An 18,763-nucleotide genomic window follows, 5' to 3' on the forward strand; every position below is an offset into this window, starting at 1 on the left:
ACACAAATGTTCACCTCATCGAAACAATCTGCAGAGCGCATTTGGATGGCTCACTTCAAGGTCAAGGTCACACTTCAGGGGTCAAAGGTCAAATGACTTTGTTTTGTCTGTATATTGCTCTTCATTTGCATCGATTGCAGTGCTCTTGTTTTTATTTGGTAGATCCTTCTTTTGTTGACCTACAATAATTTTTTTCAGTTACTTCCCTTTTATGTTACTATAAATAGCTTATTAAGTAACTTTATTATTATTGGCCGTAGGGAAAAAACGAGACCACTTTTCTGTGGTACAACATGGATGGTACCTCCAATTTTTAGGTGTATTTTGACATATCTGTACCTTGTAAGAATTTTTTATTTCTTTTTGGTTAAATTTTGCCCTTTGTTGTTCCTGTCCTTCGACTTAGATATTTTTTCTGAGGACTTAGATTTATTTTTTAAGTTCTTCCCTTTGTTTTTCCTGTCCTTTGGGCTTCATCAGTCAAAATTTTGCTTGATGAAATCCTTCGGGCATAAAACTACTGGCCTGATTTGAAAATAATTTTATTCGAAGTAACTTTAAGAAAATTTCAACTATATTTTCTCATAATTCTTTTGATTGATCTTGATTATGATTTTTTGATCTTCTTGTCCTTAAGTGCAATAATAACAGGTGAGCAATATAGGGCCATTTTGTCCCTCTTGTTTAAGCTTTAGCAAACAAATTTGTTCAAGCAACTTAACTCAGGTGAGCAATATAGGGCCATCATGGCCCTCCTGTTTTACCGTATTTTGTTTCTTTTCCAGAGTATGGCCTTTTAGGTAATAGATCTTTATAAAATAAAATTGTGAAGGAAAAGAGTTACAGACTAATTTAGCACTCACTTGTAACCGTTTTGTTTAATGTTGCATCCTCCGCTGTTGCTGCTGCTTTTGCTGCAGATTTCGCTGCCAATTTTGCTGCTTCTAATACAGCTGCTGCTGCTGCTGCTGTTGCTGCAGTAAGAGTTGCTGATGCATTTGCACCAGCTTCCTCTGCTGCAGTAATGACTGCTGCAGCTTTGTTTTCTGCTAGTTGTAGTTTTGTTTTGTTGATTGCAGCTCTTTTTTCTTCTTCGATCTTGATCTTTGTTTCCGCCCCTTTTGATGTGGAATAATACAATGTTGTAGTAGTTGCTGCTTGTTGTGAAAGTTTTAGAGAAGTAACACTGTTTTCATTTAACTCAGCCAACCTGGCTGCCTTCTCTGCTTGTTCAGAAATTTTCGCTGCAGCCTGTAATGCAGCTGCTGCTGCTGCTGCTGTTGCTGCTGCTGCTGTTGCTTCTTCTGCTGCATTAGCTGCAGCTCGTGCAGCCTCAACTGCACAATCGGCAACTTCCTTACATCTTTGTTCCTGAAATATAATGTAAAACATACTGCAAAAAATTAAAGACATACACATAGCAAGTAGCGATGTGTTTTTACATGTTTTCAGTTTTGAAGATAAAATTAGGTTTTAGGCCCTCCTTCGGTAAAAGAGGTGTATATTCTTTTGGTGTTGCCTGATGGCTGGTCCATCAGTATGTAGACCAGTCTGTTTCTGGATGGTAACTCAAGAACGCTTGGGCCTAGGATCCTGAAAGCTGATGAACTTATTATGGCCACCCTTCGAAGAAGGCGGGTCTATTGTTTTGCAGATGGGGGTAGGTCTGGTCTGTCGGTATGTAAACAAATCCGTTTCTGGATGATAATTCAAGAACCCTTGGGCCTAGAATCATGAAAGTTGTTAGGGAGGTTGGTCATAACTAGCAGATGACCCCTATAGATTTTGAGATCAGTAGGTCAAAGTTCAAGGTCACAGTGACCCAGAACAATTAAATGATTTACGGATGATAATTCAAGAAGGCTTGGGCCTAGGATCATGAAAGTTGACAGGGAGGTTGGTCATGACCAGCGGATGACCCCTATTGATTTTGAGATCAGTAGGTCAAAGTTCAAGGTCAAAGTGTCCTGGAACAGTTAAACGGTTTCTGGACGATAACTCAAAAATGCTTGGGGCCTAGGATCATGAAACTTTATACGGAGGTTGATCATGACCAGCAGATGACCCCTATTGATTTTAAGGTCAGTAGGTCAAAGGTCAAGGTTAGAGTGACCTGGAACAGTTAAACGGTTTCTTGACAATAACTTGAGAACTCTTGGGCCTAGGATCATGTAACTTGATAGGGAGGTTGATCTTGATCAGCAGATGACCCCTTTTGGTGTTGAGGTCAAAGGTCAAGGTAACAGTGACCCAGAACAACGGTTTCAGGATGATTACTTGAGAATGCTTCGGCCTAGGATCATGAAAGTCAGTAGGGAGGTTGGTCATATCCAGTAGATGACCCCTATTGATTTTGGGTCTGTAGGCACACACACTGACCAAGAACAGTTAAACTGTTTCCGGACAATAACTTGAGATCGTTTGGTCATCGGACAAGGAAAAGTAATAGGGAGATTGGTCATGACCAGCAGATGACCCCTAATGATTTTGAGATCAATAAGTCAAAGGTCACATTGACCAAAAACAGTAGAACTTCTGTGTACAGTGACTAAAAAATTTCTGTTTCTTGTGCAATTACTGGATGCATCAATGGGAGCATTTCATGTTTTATGAGCTCTTGTTGATTTTGAGGTCAGTTGGTTAAAAGTCAAGGTCACAGTGACCTGGAACAGTTAAACAGTTTCAAGATAATAACATAAGAACTCTTAAGCCTAAGTTCTTGAAAGTTGATAGGGAGGCTAATCATGACCAGAAAATAATCCCTATTGCTTTTGAGGTGAGTTGGTCAAACATTAAGGTCACAATGATTTGGAACATTTAAATAATCTCCAGATGATAACTGAAGAATGCATGGGCCTAGGGTCACAAAACTTTATAAGGAAGTTAATCATGGTCAATAGACAACCTCTTTTGATTTTGTGGTCAATAGCTTAAAGGTGAAGGCCACAGTGACCCAGAACATTAAAGACCCACCACAACCTAGTGACCTACTTCTTTTACCCGCAGAAACTTCATGAAAATCATTCTTATATTACAGGTAAGATACAGGTGGACAATTTAGGCCCTTCCTAAATATATGTGTTTTCAAAACTTCATCTGCAAACTTATTCAGTCAATCTCTTCAGCATGGTTTTAAAAATATAGAGGAATAACTATCCTACACTGTTGAAACAAAATGTGATTGAAATTTTAACTAAATACACTGATTTATGTACACATTGCTACATTAATTCAATAACATGTTAAAACATTGTCTTGGCTTTATGTATGTAACTGTCAATTTGTAACTAGATACTTGTCAGACCCCTACTGGTTGAAAACCAGTTTTGGGAACTATAGGAATGCGCTTTTTCGTCATTCCATCATTCTGTCATCCCATCCATCGGCAATTTCATGTATGGTTCATAACTCTTTTATACTTAACACAAATGTTCCCCATGATGAGACAACTTGTCATGCGCAAAACCCAGACCCCTAGCTTAAAGATCAAGGTCACAATTTGAGGTCAAATGTCAAAAGGGCTTTTTTCCTGTCTGGTCAATAGCTCTCCCATCCATAAAGTGCACATACAGGCCCTGTGGTTTTGGACAAGAGGTTTTTCAAAGTTTTTCCCTATATAAGTTTATATAAACCATGTGACCCCAAAGGCGGGGCCATATTTGACCCCCAGGGAAGTAATTTGAACAATCTTGGTAGAGGACCACTAAATGATGCTACATACCAAATATCAAAGCCCTAGGCCCTGTGGTTTTGGACAAGAAGATTTTCAAAATTTCTCCCTATATAAATCTGTTTAGATTATAAAATTAAACAAAGGGCCATAACTCACTCAAAAATTGTTGAACCAGTCTGATTTTCAGGCGGACACAACTTAGGTACCGATACATCATTCTGACAAAGCTTGGTCAAAATCCCCCTGTAGTTTCTGAGGAGATGTGATAGCGAGAAATTGTTACTGGACAGAAGGAAGGACAATGGACCAAGGACGCAGAGTGATTTGAATAGCACACCATCTGATGATGGTGGGCTAAAAATATGCATGTGGTCCAAATTTGAAGCCTGTAGCTTCAGAAATATGAAAGTAGGTCACTAGGTCAATCTCAAGATCTAAGTTTATTTCGGTACACCAAACTGTGCATGTGGTTCAGATTTGAAGGCTGTAGCTTGAGAAATGTGAAAGTAGGTCACTAGGTCAAAATCAAGGTCAGATTTCATTTCGGAACACAAAACTATTTGCATGTGATCCTAATTTGAAGCCTGTACCTTTAAAAATGTGAAAGTAGGTCACTATGTCAATGTCAAGGTCAAAATTTATTTTGTACACAAACCTATGCATGTGGTCCAAATTTGAAGGCTGTAGCTACAGAAATGTGAAAGTAGGTCACCAGGTCAAGATCAAGGTCAACTCGTGTCAAGGTTCATCTTGCTACTCAAAACTATACGTGTGGTCCAAATTTGAATGTTGTAGGTTATGGACAAGAAGATTTTAAAAGTTTTTTTCCCCCTATATAAGTCTATATGAACCATGTGACCCCTGGGGCTGGCCATATTTGACCCTAGGGGGATAATTTTACCAAACTTGGTAGAGTCAACCACTAGATGATGCTACATTATAAATATCAAAGCTCTAGGCTTTGTGGTTTGGGCAAGAAGATTTTCCAAGTTTTTCCCTATAAGTCTATGTAAACCATGACCTAGGGGAAAATTTGATTAATCTTAATTGAGGACCACTAGATGATGTCATACAAAATATCAAAGTCCTAGGCTCTGTGGTTTTGGACATGAAGTGTTTCAAAGTTTTTTCCTATATAAATCTATGTAGATTATAAAAATAAACAAAGGGCCATTACTCACTCAAAAATTGTTGAACCAGTCTGATTTTCAGGGGGACACAACTAGGGTACCAGTACATCATTCTGACAAAGTTTGGTCTACATCCCCCCCCCCCCCCCCCCCCCCCCCCCCCCCCCCACACCGCAATAGTTTCTGAGGAGATGTGATAACAAGAAATTGTTAACGGATGGACGGAAGGACAGACGGATGACGGACCACGAACGCAGAGTGATTTGAATATTATCAGATAGTGGGCTAAAAAGTAAAGAGACGCTTTTACTACTCATAGTTGTTTTAGGTAATGATTTTTAATAAACAAAAATGATAACAAACAACCTGAACAAGGAGGTCTGCAGATATTGTCCGTAAGTATTGACCTGGTACTCATGAATATTCCGTATGTTTCCGTAAATTACTTTTTGGCGTCCGAACCTAAACAACGATATATCTATTGAAAAGCCAATTATATACCATCATGTATCATGTGCAGATATAGCTGTGCGGACAAAGCGTTTTGCTACTTTTCTCAGGGTTGTGTGTTCGAGTCCTCTGTCTGAACAAATTGTTGTTGTTGTTGTTTTTAGCTCACCTGTCACATAGTGACAAGGTGAGCTTTTGTGATCACCCTTTGTCCGTCGTCCATCTGTGCGTCTGTCCGTCAACAATTTCTTGTCTGCACGATAGTGGTTTCATTTATGATTTTATTTTAACCAAAACCTGCACACAACTTGTATCACCGTAAGATCTCGATTCCTTTCTTGAATTGGCCAGTTCCCATTATGGGTTCCAGAGTTATGGCCCCTGAAAGGGCAAAAATTAGCTATTTTGAGATTGTCTGCACAATAGCAGCTTTGTTTATTATTTGATTTTTACCAAACTTGCACACAACTTGTATCAACATAAGATCTTGGTTCCTTTCTCGAACTGGCCAGATTCCATTATGGGTTCCAGAGTTATGGCCCCTGAAATGCCCAAAATTAGCTATTTTGACCTTGTCTGCACAATAGCAGCTTTATGATTTGAGTTTGACCAGACTTGCACACAACTTGTATCACCATAAGATCTTGGTTTGTTTCTGTAACTGGCAAGATTCCATTATGGGTTCCAGAGTTATGGCCCCTGAAGGGGTCAAAATTAGCTATTTTGAACTTGTCCGCTCAATAGCAGCTTCATTTAAGATTTGATTTTAACCAAACTTGCACAAAACTTGTGTCACCATAAGATCTTGGTTCCATTCTTGAACCTGCCAGATCCCATAATGGGTTCCAGAGTTATGGCCCCTGATAGACCCAGAATTAGCTATTTTGACCTTGTCTGCACAATAGCAGCTTCATTTATGATTTGAATTTAATCAAACTTGCACAAAACTTGTGTCACCAAAAGATCTTGGTTCCTTTCTTGAACCGGCCAGGACCCCTAATGGGTTCCAGAGTTATGGCCCCTGTTATGGCTATTTTGACCTTGTCTGCACAATAGCAGCTTCATTTATGATTTGATTTTAACAAAACTTACACACAACTTGTATCACCATAAGATCTCAATTCTTTTTTATATGCCCGCAGGGACATGTTATGTTATCGCCTAGGTGTCCGTCTGTCTGTCTGTGTGTTGGTTAGCAATTTCCCTTCCGCTCTGTAACTCTTGAACCCCTTGATGGATTTCAGAGAAACCTGACGCAAATGTGCACTCATTGAAAGGATGTGCAGAGTGCATGTTTCGGATGGCTAAATTCAATGTCAAGGTCACACGTAGGATTCAAAGGTCATATGACTTTGTTTTATGTGAATATTGCTCTGCATTTGCGTTGCATTGCAGTGCTCTTGTTTTTCATTTGGCAGATCCTTCTTTTGTTCACTTACAATATTTTTAGCTCACCTGTCACATAGTGACAAGGTGAGCTTTTGTGATCACCCTTCATCCGTCATCAGTCTGAGCTATTTTGACCTTGTCTGCACAAAAGCAGCTTCATTTATGATTCGATTTTAACCAAACTTGCACACAACTTTTATCACCACAGGATCTTGGTTCCTTTCTTGAACTGGCCAGATTTCCTCATGGGTTCCAGAGTTATGGCCCCTTAAAGGTCCAAAATTGGCTATTTTGGCTTTTGCAGCCATATAGAGGCTTCGTTTATGGTTTTATTTGATACAAACTTCCAAAATAATTCTTGGATTCCAGGACAAATCAGATTCAAGTGTAGGTTCAGAGTTATTTTATATCTGATTACCTCACCTGATTGTAGTCAAAATGGATTTATATCAGTAAGTACTTATAGGACTTATTTGAAATTTCATTATTGTCATTAATTGGACTGAGTTATTCAGGGTAGATAACTTTGGACTGATTTTATGTCAAATTACCTCTCTTTATTTCAAATTAAAATGGGTTATCTCTGTAACTAATGAAGATACTGATCTGAAATTTCATTTATCAAGGGTTCAACGCAACAAGGGCGTATCTTATATGTAGATACGCCCTTATTGCGTTGAACCCTTGTTATGTCAACAGATTTATTTGGCAGATCCTTCTTTTGTTCACTTACAATAATTTTTAGCTCACCTGAGCCAAAGGCTCATGGTGAGCTATTGTGACCGCTCAATGTCCGGCGTCCTTCCGTCAACATTTCCTAAAAAAATCTTCTTGAAAACCACTCGGCAGAATTACACCAAACTTCACAGGAATGATCCTTGGGTGGCCCCCTTTCAAAATTGTTCAAAGAATTGAATTCCATGCAGAACTCTGGTTGCCATGGCAACCGAAAGGATAAACTTTAATAATCTTCTTGTCCAAAACCACAGGGCCTAGAGCTTTGATATCTGGTGTGTAGCATCATCTAGTGGTCCTCTACCAAAATTATTCAAATTATCCCCGTAGGATCAAATATGGCCCCGCCCCAGGGGTCACATGGTTTATATAGACTTACATAGGGAAAACTTTGAAAATCTTCTTGTACAAAACAGCATGGCCTACGGCTTTGATATTTGGTATGTAGCATCATCTAGTGGTCCTCAACCAAGATTGTTCAAATTATTCCCCTAGGGTCAAATATGGCCTCGCCCCGGGGGTCACATGGTTTATATAGAGTAGTATAGGGAAAACTTTGAAAATCTTCTTGTACAAAACCGCATGGCCTAGGGCTTTTGATATTTGGTATGTAGCATCATCTAGTGGTCCTCTACCAAGATTGTTCAAATTATCCCCCTAGGGTCAAATATGGCCCCGCCGCGGGGGTCATATGGTTTATATAGTGTTATATAGGGAAAACTTTGAAAATCTTCTTGTACAAAACCACATGGCCTAGGGCTTTGATATTTGGTATGTAGCATCATCTAGTGGTCCTCTACCAAGATTGTTCAAATTATCCCCCTAGGGTCAAATATGGCCCTGCCCCGGGGGTCACACGGTTTATATAGTGTTATATAGGGAAAACTTTGAAAATCTTCTTGTACAAAACCACATGGCCTAGGGCTTTGATATTTGGTATGTAGCATCATCTAGTGGTCTTCTATCAAGATTGTTCAAATTATCCCCCTAGGGTCAAATATGGCCCCACCCCGGGGGTCACAAATTTTACATAGACTTATAGGAAAAAAAGTTCAAAAATCTGCTTATCTGAAACCACAACTCTTTGATATTTGGTTTGTAGCATTGTCTTATTGTCCTCAACCAAAATTGTTCAAATTGTACCCCTGGGATGAAAAGAGGCCCTGCCCTGGGGGTCCCAAATTTTACATAGACTTATATAGGAAAAAGCTTTAAAAATCTTCTTGTCAGAAACCATACCACCTAGGCTTTTGATATTTGGTGTGATGCATTGTTTGGTAGTCCTCTACCAAAATTTTTCAAATTATGCCCCTGGTGTTAAAAGAGGCCCTGCCCTTGGGTTACTTAGTTATTATTTGAATTATATAGGAAAAATAATTAAAAAATCATCTGATTCTATTTCCAAGACTATTTAATTATAATTACTTGATGACCCCAAGTAATATGGTGTCACTTGATTGTGACCTTGACCTACTGACCTATTTCTTGTTTTTTAAGATACAGCCTTGAAATATTGATGACTTACACAGTTTTGCACACCAATTGTAAAACTGAATTTCATTGACCATGAATGTGACCTACTGACTTTCTTAATATTTTATTATCAGTTTGACATTTGAAACAATTTTGTAGCTCATATTACTCAGGTGAGCGATTCAGGGTCATCATGACCCTCTTGTCTTTTTAATTACTTCCCTTTTACATTACTACAAATTGCTTATTTTTAGTAACTTTTTTATTATTGGCCGTAGGGAAAAACCAAGACCACTTTTCTGTGGTACAACATGGATGGTACCTCCAATGTTTACGTGTATTTTGACATATCTGTACCTTGTAAGAATTTGTTTTTCTTTTTGGTTAAATTTCTTCCCTTTGTTGTTACTGTCCTTTGGACTTAGATATTTTTTCTGAGGACCTTCTTGTCCTCAAGTGCAATGATAACAGGTGACCGATATAGGGCCATCATGGCCCTCTTGTTTTTGTTATGCCCCCAAAGGGAGGCATATTAGTTTTCAACTGTCCGTCGTTCGTTCATCACTATGTTAACTTTTTGCATGAAGGCACTTTACTCACGAACCACTGCACCCAGGACCTTCAAACTTCACTTGCTGATAATACTTATTGAGTATACCACTCCTACTGACTTTGGGGTTACCAGGTCAAAGGTCAAGGTCACGGGCCAATGTTGACTTTTTGCATGAAGGCTTTTTACTTGCGAACCACTGCACCCAGAACCTTCAAACTTCACTTGCTGATAGTACTTATTGAGTACACCACCCCTGCTGACTTTGGGGTGAAAGGTCAAGGTCACAGGGGCCAGCGTTAATTTTTTGCATGAAGGCACTTTACTCGCGAACCACTGCACCTAGGACATTCAAACTTCACATGCTGATAGTACTTACTGAGTACACCACTCCTACTGATATTGGGGTCACCAGGTCAAAAAGGTCAAGGTCACAGGGGCCAACATTAACTTTTTGCACGAAGGCACTTTCCTGGCAAACCACTTCACCCAGGACCTTCAAACTTTACATCCTGATAGTACTTTATGAGTACACCAACCCTACTGACTTTGGGGTCACCAGGTCAAAGGTCAAGGTCACAGGGGCCAACGTTAACTTTTTGCATGAAGGCACTTCACATGTGAACCACTTCACCCAGGACCTTCAAACTTCACATGCTGATAGTACTTATTGAGTACACCACCCCTACTGACTTTGGGGTCACCAGGTCAAAGGTCAAGGTGCTGCGGGGGCATTTGTCACCATTAGTGACAGCTCTTGTTTATGATTTGAATTTAATCAAACGTGCACAAAAATTATGTCACCATATTAAGGTCTTGGTTCCTTTCTTAAACCGGCTAGATTCCATTATGGGTTCCAGAGTTATGGCCCCTGAAAGAGCCAAAATTAGCTATTTTGACCTTGTCTGCACAATAGCAGCTTCATTGATTTTAACCAAACTTGCACACAACTTGTATCACCATAAGATCTCGATTCCTTTTTATTCGCCCGAAGGGACATATTATGTTATTGCCTCAGTGTCCGTCTGTCTGTATGTCTGTTGGTTAGCAATTTCCTTTCCGCTCTGTAACTCTTACTTCCCTTTTATGTTACTATAAATAGCTTATTTAGTAACTTTTTTATTATTGGCCATAGGGAAAAACCGAGACCACTTTTCTGTGGTACAACATGGATGGTACCTCCAATTTTTAGGTGTATTTTGACATATCTGTACCTTGTAAGATTTTTTTTTTAATTTTGGTTAATTTCTTCCCTTTGTTGTTCCTGTCCCTTTGGGCTTCATCAGTCAAAATTTTGCTCCTAACCTCCTCTGATGTAATCCTTCAGGCATGAAACTACTGGCCTGATTTGAAAATAATTTATTTGAAGAAAATTTCAACTATATTTTCTCATAATTCTTTTGATTGATCTTGATTATGATTTTTTGACCTTCTTTTCATTAAGTGCAATGATAACAGGTGAGCGATATAGGGCCATTTTGGCCCTCTTGTTATGAGTAAGAAGCTGAATGTCTTGGCATGTCAACCTCCGTAGGTACGGGAGTACGATTTGTATGCTTTGACCAAAGAGATGCTTTGTTCTCAATATGTGTCTTCACTAATGCTGCTGCTTGACGTTAAGGTTTTCCAGATAGCTGGATGGTCACCTTCATCCACTCCAAGTAAGGATTTCTCATCGCTTAGCATCAAAGACAACACATCTTCTGTATTTGCTGACCCAGTCATCTCCCAAGCATTGTTCTGGGAAGACAACACCAGTCTGCCCTCATCTGCTACCACGATACTAAATGCTAGGGTCCAGGTCCCTTCGATAGACCTTACTGATAGTTGGTGTCTCCCAACTTACATTTCTACACTTGCCTTTACCTATGTCAGAGATGATTGCACGTATTCAGTCTCAAGTGTGGAACTCTAGCACATTTGCTAGAGAAAGTACTTATTTTTTTCAAATCATAGGTATGAAGTTAAAAAGCCTTGAAATGAAGGCAAATGTCCACATTTTTCTCAAAAATAGATATATCGACAATAGTTTAACTAGAAGTATAGAGTTATGACCATTTGATATTTTCATGTAAAAGAAAATTTTGTGATCAAGGAAATATAACTCTTCTTGAACATGGAGAGCAGGAACATCAAAGGGACATAATATATTGAATATTTTCTTTTGGGGTGCATTTGATTTAACATTCAGCTGTGATCTGGATCCATGATACTATTCACTAAAAATAGTGAGACAAAGCCCCCACGACAGAGAGATCAGAAATCAGATACAGGCTTGTCCGGCTAACTTAGCCTAGCTCGTTGCGAATAGACAGCCTGGTTCTTTAACGTGCCCAGTGTATAGCACTGATACACAGAAGGATTGCCTGGGTTCCTGACCAGTACACCTGTAGTTGGGTGGGAAACACTGAAAAGCGTTTCTGAAAATTCCCGAGTAGCTGCCGGGAATCGAACCCCCGACCTCAAGATGGGAAGGCCAGTGTGCAAAATATTGGGTCATCTGGGTCAAAAACTAGGTCTCCAGTCAAATTTAAGGTCAGAGGTGCAGGTGAGATACTAGTATAGGTGGATGGTGTATAGTCTAGATTTTCACTCAAATATCTCCTCTGAAACTACTGGTCATCAAATTTGGTCTGTAGCATCCAGGCCTGAGGTCCTCTATCAAGTTTATCCAAATGGGTGCACTTGGCTTCCTTAAAGGCTGCTAGAGCTAAATATAGAAAAACTTTCAAACAACTTCTCATGAACCGCTTGCTGGATCTTCATCAAACTTGGTCTGTAGCATCATTATATGGTTCTCGCTGATATTTGTTCTAATTGGTGGAACTTGGCCCCTTTTAGTGGCTGCTAGAGCTAGAAATAGAAATACATTAAAAGTCTTCTTCTCATGAACTGCTTGATGGATCTTCATCAAACTTGGTCTATAGCAGCATTATGTGGTCCTCTCCCTTATTTCAGATGGGGGTAATTGGTTACATTACAAATAATCTTGTTGTTAAGACACCACTTAAAACATACAAACAAACAAACTGATTAGAAGTTTGAAATCTTTATTTGTAACACTAAAATCACTATATAAAACAAACCATTAATCAAATATTTTGAAAGAAATAATTGTTAAATCATGTAAGGAAGCCATCCAACTGGCTTATGGAAGGTTGGAGGTTCAACCCAGGTACCCACTTGTAATGAAATAATGCATGGAGGGGCACTTGGGGGTCTTCCTCCCCCATCAAAGCTGGAAATTCACCATATGACCTATAATTGTGTTGATGTGATGTTAAACCCAACAGAAACAAAATAACTGTTAAATATCTAAAGTTAATTTATATAATATTATACATAACATATATGAAAATGTGATATTCCTTGTCTTTATAAAATATCTATTTCAATACATCGAAAAGTTCTGCATGAAATCCTAAAATTTAGGCAAAGGGGCTTCATAAATCAAGTATTATAAAAGACAACTAGAGGTGTGGTCCGACTTTCAAAGCAGAAAGCTATTGTTGAATAAATGTAAAGCTCTGTTTTAATGCTGAATTGTCAATAAATCTGTTGTCTCTACACATTTTTATTCATTTTTAGCTCACCTGTCACATAATGACAAGGTGAGCTTTTGTGATCACCCTTCGTCCGTCGTCAGTCCGTGCGTCCGTCCGTGCGTGCGTAAACAATTTCTTGTCTGCACGATAGTGGTTTCATTTATGATTTTATTTTAACCAAACTTGCACACAACTTGTATCACCATAAGATCTCAGTTCCTTTCTTGAACTGGCCAGATCCCATTATGGGTTCCAGAGTTATGGCCCCTGAAAGGGCCAAAATCAGCTATTTTGACCTTGTCTGCACAATAGCAGCTTTATTTATGATTTGATTTTTACCAAACTGGCACACAACTTGTATCACCATAAGATCTTGGTTCCTTTCTTGAACTGGCCAGATCCCATTATGGGTTCCAGAGTTATGGCCCCTGAAAGGGCCAGAATTAGCTATTTTGACCTTGTCTGCACAATAGCAGCTTCATTTATGATTTGATTTTAACCAAACTTGCACACAACTTGTACCACTATAAGATCTTGGTTCCTTTCTTGAACTGGCTAGATTCCATTTGGGTTCCAGAGTTATGGCCCCTGAAAGGGCCAGAATTAGCTATTTTGACCTTGTCTGCACAATAGCAGCTTCATTTATGATTTGAATTTAATAAAACTTGCACAAAACTTGTATTGCCATAAGATCTCAGTTCCTGTGTTGAACCGGCCAGATCCCATATTGGGTTCCACAGTTACGGCCCCTGAAAGGGCCAAAATTAGCTATTTTGACCTTGTCTGCACAATAGCAACTTCATTTATGATTTGATTTTAACCAAACTTGCACACAACTTGTATCACCACAAGATCTTGGTTCCTTTCTTGAACTGGCCAGATTCCTTCATGGGTTCCAGAGTTATGGCCCCTTAAAGGTCCAAAATTGGCTATTTTGGCTTTTGCAGCCATATAGAGACTTCTTTTATGGTTTTATTTGATACAAACTTCCAAAATATCTTCAACAACAATAAATCTTGGATTCCATGACAAATCAGATCCAATCTTAGATTCCAGAGTTATTTTATATCTGATTACCTCCCCTGATTGTAGTCAAAATGGATTTATATCAGTAAGTACTTATGTCCTACTTATTTGAAATTTCATTATTGTCATTAGTTGGACTGAGCCAACAGGGTAGATAACTATGGACTGATTTTATGTCAAATTACCTCCCTTTATTTCAAATTAAAATGGGTATATCTCCGTAACTAATGAAGATACTGATCTGAAATTTCATTTATGTCAACAGATTTATTTGGCAGATCCACCTTTTGTTCACTTACAATAATTTTCTTTTTAATTACTTCCCTTTTACATTACTATAAATAGCTTATTTTTAGTAACTTTTTTTATTAATGGCCGTAGGGAAAAACCAAGACCACTTCTCTGTGGTACAACATGGATGGTACCTCCAATTTTTAGGTGTATTTTGACATATCTGTACCTTGTAAGAATTTTTTTTTCTTTTTGGTTAAATTTCTTTCCTTTGTTGTTCCTGTCCTTTGGACTTAGATATTTTTTCTGAGGACCTTTTTGTCCTCAAGTGCAATGATAACAGGTGAGCGATATAGGGCCATCATGGCCCTCTTGTTAAAACACTTTATCATTCATCTACTGTATACAGTGTGATGGATTTAATTCAATCCCTTTCATCTCCTTGGCGACCGAGACAGTGTTACCCAAAGCACAAGACAGTGTTCTTCCGGCTGAAGTAGATATGTCATGATCGGAACAGGTCTCCCGATATTATTTCTCCAAGCTTGGTTCACTTTCGCCTTCAGTACCAGTTTCGCTATTCCTGTTTCACAGAGATGACGGCATAACTTGGTGAACTCGCAGCTGTCATGTAAGCCCTGAAAAAGGATTGCTTGTATAAATAACTTATTGCTTATTATACCCCCTTCAAAGAAGGTGGGGTATATTGTTTTGCAGATGTCGGTCGGTGTAGACCAACTGGTTTCCGGATGATAACTCAAGACTGCTTGAGCCTAGGATCATGGAAGTTGATAGGGAGGTTGGTCATGACCAGTAGATGTTATAACGTTTCCGTATGATAACTCAAGAAAGCTTGGGCCTAGGATCATGAAAGTTGATAGCGAGGTTGATCATGACAGCAGATGACCCCCATTGATTTTGAGGTCAGTCATTCAAAAGTCAAGGTCACATTGACCCAGAAGAGTTAAATGGTTTTTGGATGATAACTCAAGAAAGCTTGGGCCTAGGATCATGGAAGTTGATAGGGGTCATGAGCAGTGGATGACCACTATTGTTTGTTAAATTATATTAATGTGGAAATACATACTATTAACTTTTTTTTAGTCAGTTCATTTTTTTTTGTGTGTGTATGAAGCATTTTTTGCTTTTTTATGCTTGAGTAAAAACATAAACGTAAAAAAAGTCCTAACTTAACTATTCGAAGGGTGGCAATTGTTTTCTCATTCAGATGCATCAAAAAATTAACACTTAACGTTTGTGTAAATTACCTTTTAAAATCAATGATAAACTTCAATACAATGGTATTCTGGTGGTTTACTTTGAATGAAGTCTTCATTTTGATATTTTCAACATTCAAAATCCCTTTTTATTAATGACTCGCCAGTCATTGATTTATTTCATTATACCAAAATGACTACACAAGATGAATATTCTTTGCATTGACCTAGACTGGCATGTGATGTGATCATTTAGCACCAGGTGTTGGGTGCTTTTACAGACTTCTACTAATGGTACTCAAATAACAGATGTCAATGAGCATGATATACATGTATATATTATATGTTAAATACATGATATTAGAGAACACTTCGGCTTTAAACCAAATTACATAACTAAGAACAGGTTTAATATAAGTACATTTAAGTATGGAAAGCCTTTTTCTGATAAAATAACAAAAAAAAAAAAAAAAAAAAAAAAAAAACAAACAATCTTTTATGTTTACTTCACCATAAAGAATAGAACAGAATGAAAAGAAGTTATGCAATACAAATCATTCATCAGGATTTCAATTTTAGTAGTATAAAACAAAACAAGAAAAAGAATGGAAAAGTATGAAGCACAAGATTAAGGATAACATATGATTTTGAAAAAACAGGGTCTCATAAATTTGTTGGTTTTTTTTCTTTTCACCATTGGATACTTTGATCCAACTCTAATGTTTCAAAACACTCTCATGTTATTCCCCACTGGCTGAAAAAAAACACAGTTAATCCATCTCATGTTAAAATTTCGTCAAGTAGCATGAAACACAAACCATTTAAACTAAACAGCTTTGCTGTCCACAGTGAAATACTTATAAACTGAGCAGTTCAAATTCTCGACTGTCAACACAAGCAGCTTTCCACTAATCCCAATAATCCTCTTCCCTAATATAAAAGGGATATTAGGATGTGCCGGTATTAAATATCTTCTTCGTCAACTTGTTGTAAAAAAGACATTATCAGTATAATTGTCAATACAATGCTTGAGAACCATTACTAAGGACGACCTACACTCTGTACTTTTTTCTTGTGCATTTTCCTGGCTTCTTCTACTCTCCTGCCATCTGGTTCTTCTACCTTGCCCAGTTCTTGTACCTTCTTGCCCGGGTAAGGGCATTCCTTATTGATCTTTGCAAATGTTACCTTTTTTTTCAGCTGACATACCTTGCCCAGTTCTTGTACCTTCTTGCCCGGGCAAGGGCATTCGTTATTGATCTTTGCAAATGTTATCTTTTTTTCGACTGACATCACTTATTTTTCTGCTCTATGGTACCCGATCTCGGATCACGAAATAGACTGCAGTACAATGCAATTAAATATTATGACTTGATATAATGTGACAGCTTGTTTCATGTGCTGGCTGTTTACTGGTTACTGACAGTTTGTACTTTGCTGGCAAAAGCTGTAACCGTACCTTTCAGCAATATTGTGAGATTGATGTAACAATTTATGTTTATAAATGACAAGTATTCTAGGTGTAAAGAACTGTTAATATGTTTTTATTGAGAAGTCGGCAATAAAGAAAACTGCAATCAAACACCTTAATGAAATGATACATTACATTATATATTCAAATTATATACAAACTATAATCATAAAATCAAGGCTTGATAAAATTGTCTAAAAATGTCAATATAATGTTGTGTCAAGGCTGTAAAAAATGATAATTATAATCAAGGCTTGATAAAATTGTCTAAAAATGTCAGTATAATGTTGTGTCCATATAATGTCTGGGATCCACATACCCAAGCCAACATCAACCAACTTGAGGCTGTCCAACGACGTGCTGCAAGGTTTGTCAATGGAGACTACAGAACCACTAGCAGTACCAGCCAAATGCTGAAGGACCTCCATTGGCAACCCCTACAAGAGCGTTGATCCCACTCTAAGCTGGTGATGGTTTACAGGATAGTACATGAACTCGTTGACATCCCATGTACATACTATCATCCCTCAACTCTGAGCACCCGAGGCCACTCTCTGAAGTTCCTGGTACCCTTCTGCAGACTAGACATTTACCGGCACTCCTTCTTTCCCTCAGGCATACGACTGTGGAACAGCCTACCAGAGCGCATCGCCACGGCCGACTCCTTAGAGGCCTTCAAGGGAGCGCTGGCCAACAAGCTGTAGAAGGATACTCAGATTTTATTGCTTTTAGCCTATGTACATATTTGCGCCACATTTAAACCTAAATTGTACGACGATGCCCTAGAGGGGATTTTGTACTGTATTGGAAGAAGAAGAAGAAGTGTCAAGTCTGTAAAAAACTATGTTTAAAACTGACATACTTTTTTGACAGATATGTTGTTTGTCATCATCTTATAGTAAATTTAGAACATACTGTCCATAACTACAAAAAAGAAGACAATGAAGACTATGAAAATGAATCCAAAGGACGTAAATTGAAAAGTGCAGTTACACAACTGAAGAAGATATCAGATAAGCAAATTAAGAATGGTACTGACACTGTTCAACCACATGTCAGCAATCTAAGAAAGGAGAAAAGGAAGGTAGTTCTCTAAAACGGCAAGACATTTACAGTGATACAGTTGAGAACTACTTATAAGGAATAAATAAAGATACTGTGAGGTACATTATTGGGATAAAGCCGGAAGCCAAGCAAGTAAAGGTACCATGACAATATCTGCATTAGGCTAGTGAAGTGCGCTTTAAATAAAATCTTCCGTAGTCATGCACTGTGAACAGGAAGTAAACCCAAGCAGATCTCATTATTCAAAGTCCCACTTTGTTGACAGAAGCATAAAACTAAAGGGAGGGCTTGAAAAATGTCTTAGCCACAGTAATACCTCAAACTGTAAATAACAGCTAATATTATAATCAAGTGGAGGGTCTATACATGCTTGGCCTCCGGCTTTATTCCAAGCGTTTGGACGAGGGGGCATTATTAGCTTGACTATTCGAAGAATAAGTAGAGCTATCCTACTCACCACGGCGTCGGCGTCGGTGTCGGCGTCGACGTCACACCCTGGTTAAGTTTTTCGTACCAGTCCACATTTTGACAAAGTCTTTTAAGATAAAGCTTTGAAACTTTCAACACTTGTTTACCATCACCATGTCCAGTTATAGGCAAGAGTACATAACTCTGTCAAGCATTTTGACTGAATTATGGCCCCTTTTGACTTAGAAATCTTGGTTAAGTTTTTCGTATCAGTTCATATTTTGACAAAGTCTTTTGAGATAAAGCTTCGAAACTTTCAACACTTGTTTACCATCACCATGTCCAGTTGTAGGCAAGAGTACAGAACTCTGTCAAGCATTTTGACTGAATTATGGCCCCT

The 18,763-nt window shown here is 38.4% G+C and overlaps 1 protein-coding gene across 1 annotated transcript; it reads right to left on the reverse strand.

Annotated features, from left to right (window-relative positions):
- Nucleotides 1-852: 852 nt before the first annotated feature.
- On the reverse strand, nucleotides 853-16,712 carry LOC123546300 (antifreeze protein Maxi-like). The gene is made up of 2 exons (XM_053550650.1): nucleotides 16,476-16,712; nucleotides 853-1,371 (listed from the first exon to the last, which is right to left on the reverse strand). The coding sequence occupies exons 1-2, from the start codon at nucleotides 16,710-16,712 to the stop codon at nucleotides 853-855; spliced, it is 756 nt and encodes a 251-aa protein (XP_053406625.1).
- Between the last annotated feature and the right edge of the window lie 2,051 nt (nucleotides 16,713-18,763).

The sequence above is a fragment of the Mercenaria mercenaria genome, chromosome 9 (assembly GCF_021730395.1).
Source record: "Mercenaria mercenaria strain notata chromosome 9, MADL_Memer_1, whole genome shotgun sequence".
Taxonomy (NCBI): Eukaryota; Metazoa; Mollusca; class Bivalvia; order Venerida; family Veneridae; genus Mercenaria; species Mercenaria mercenaria.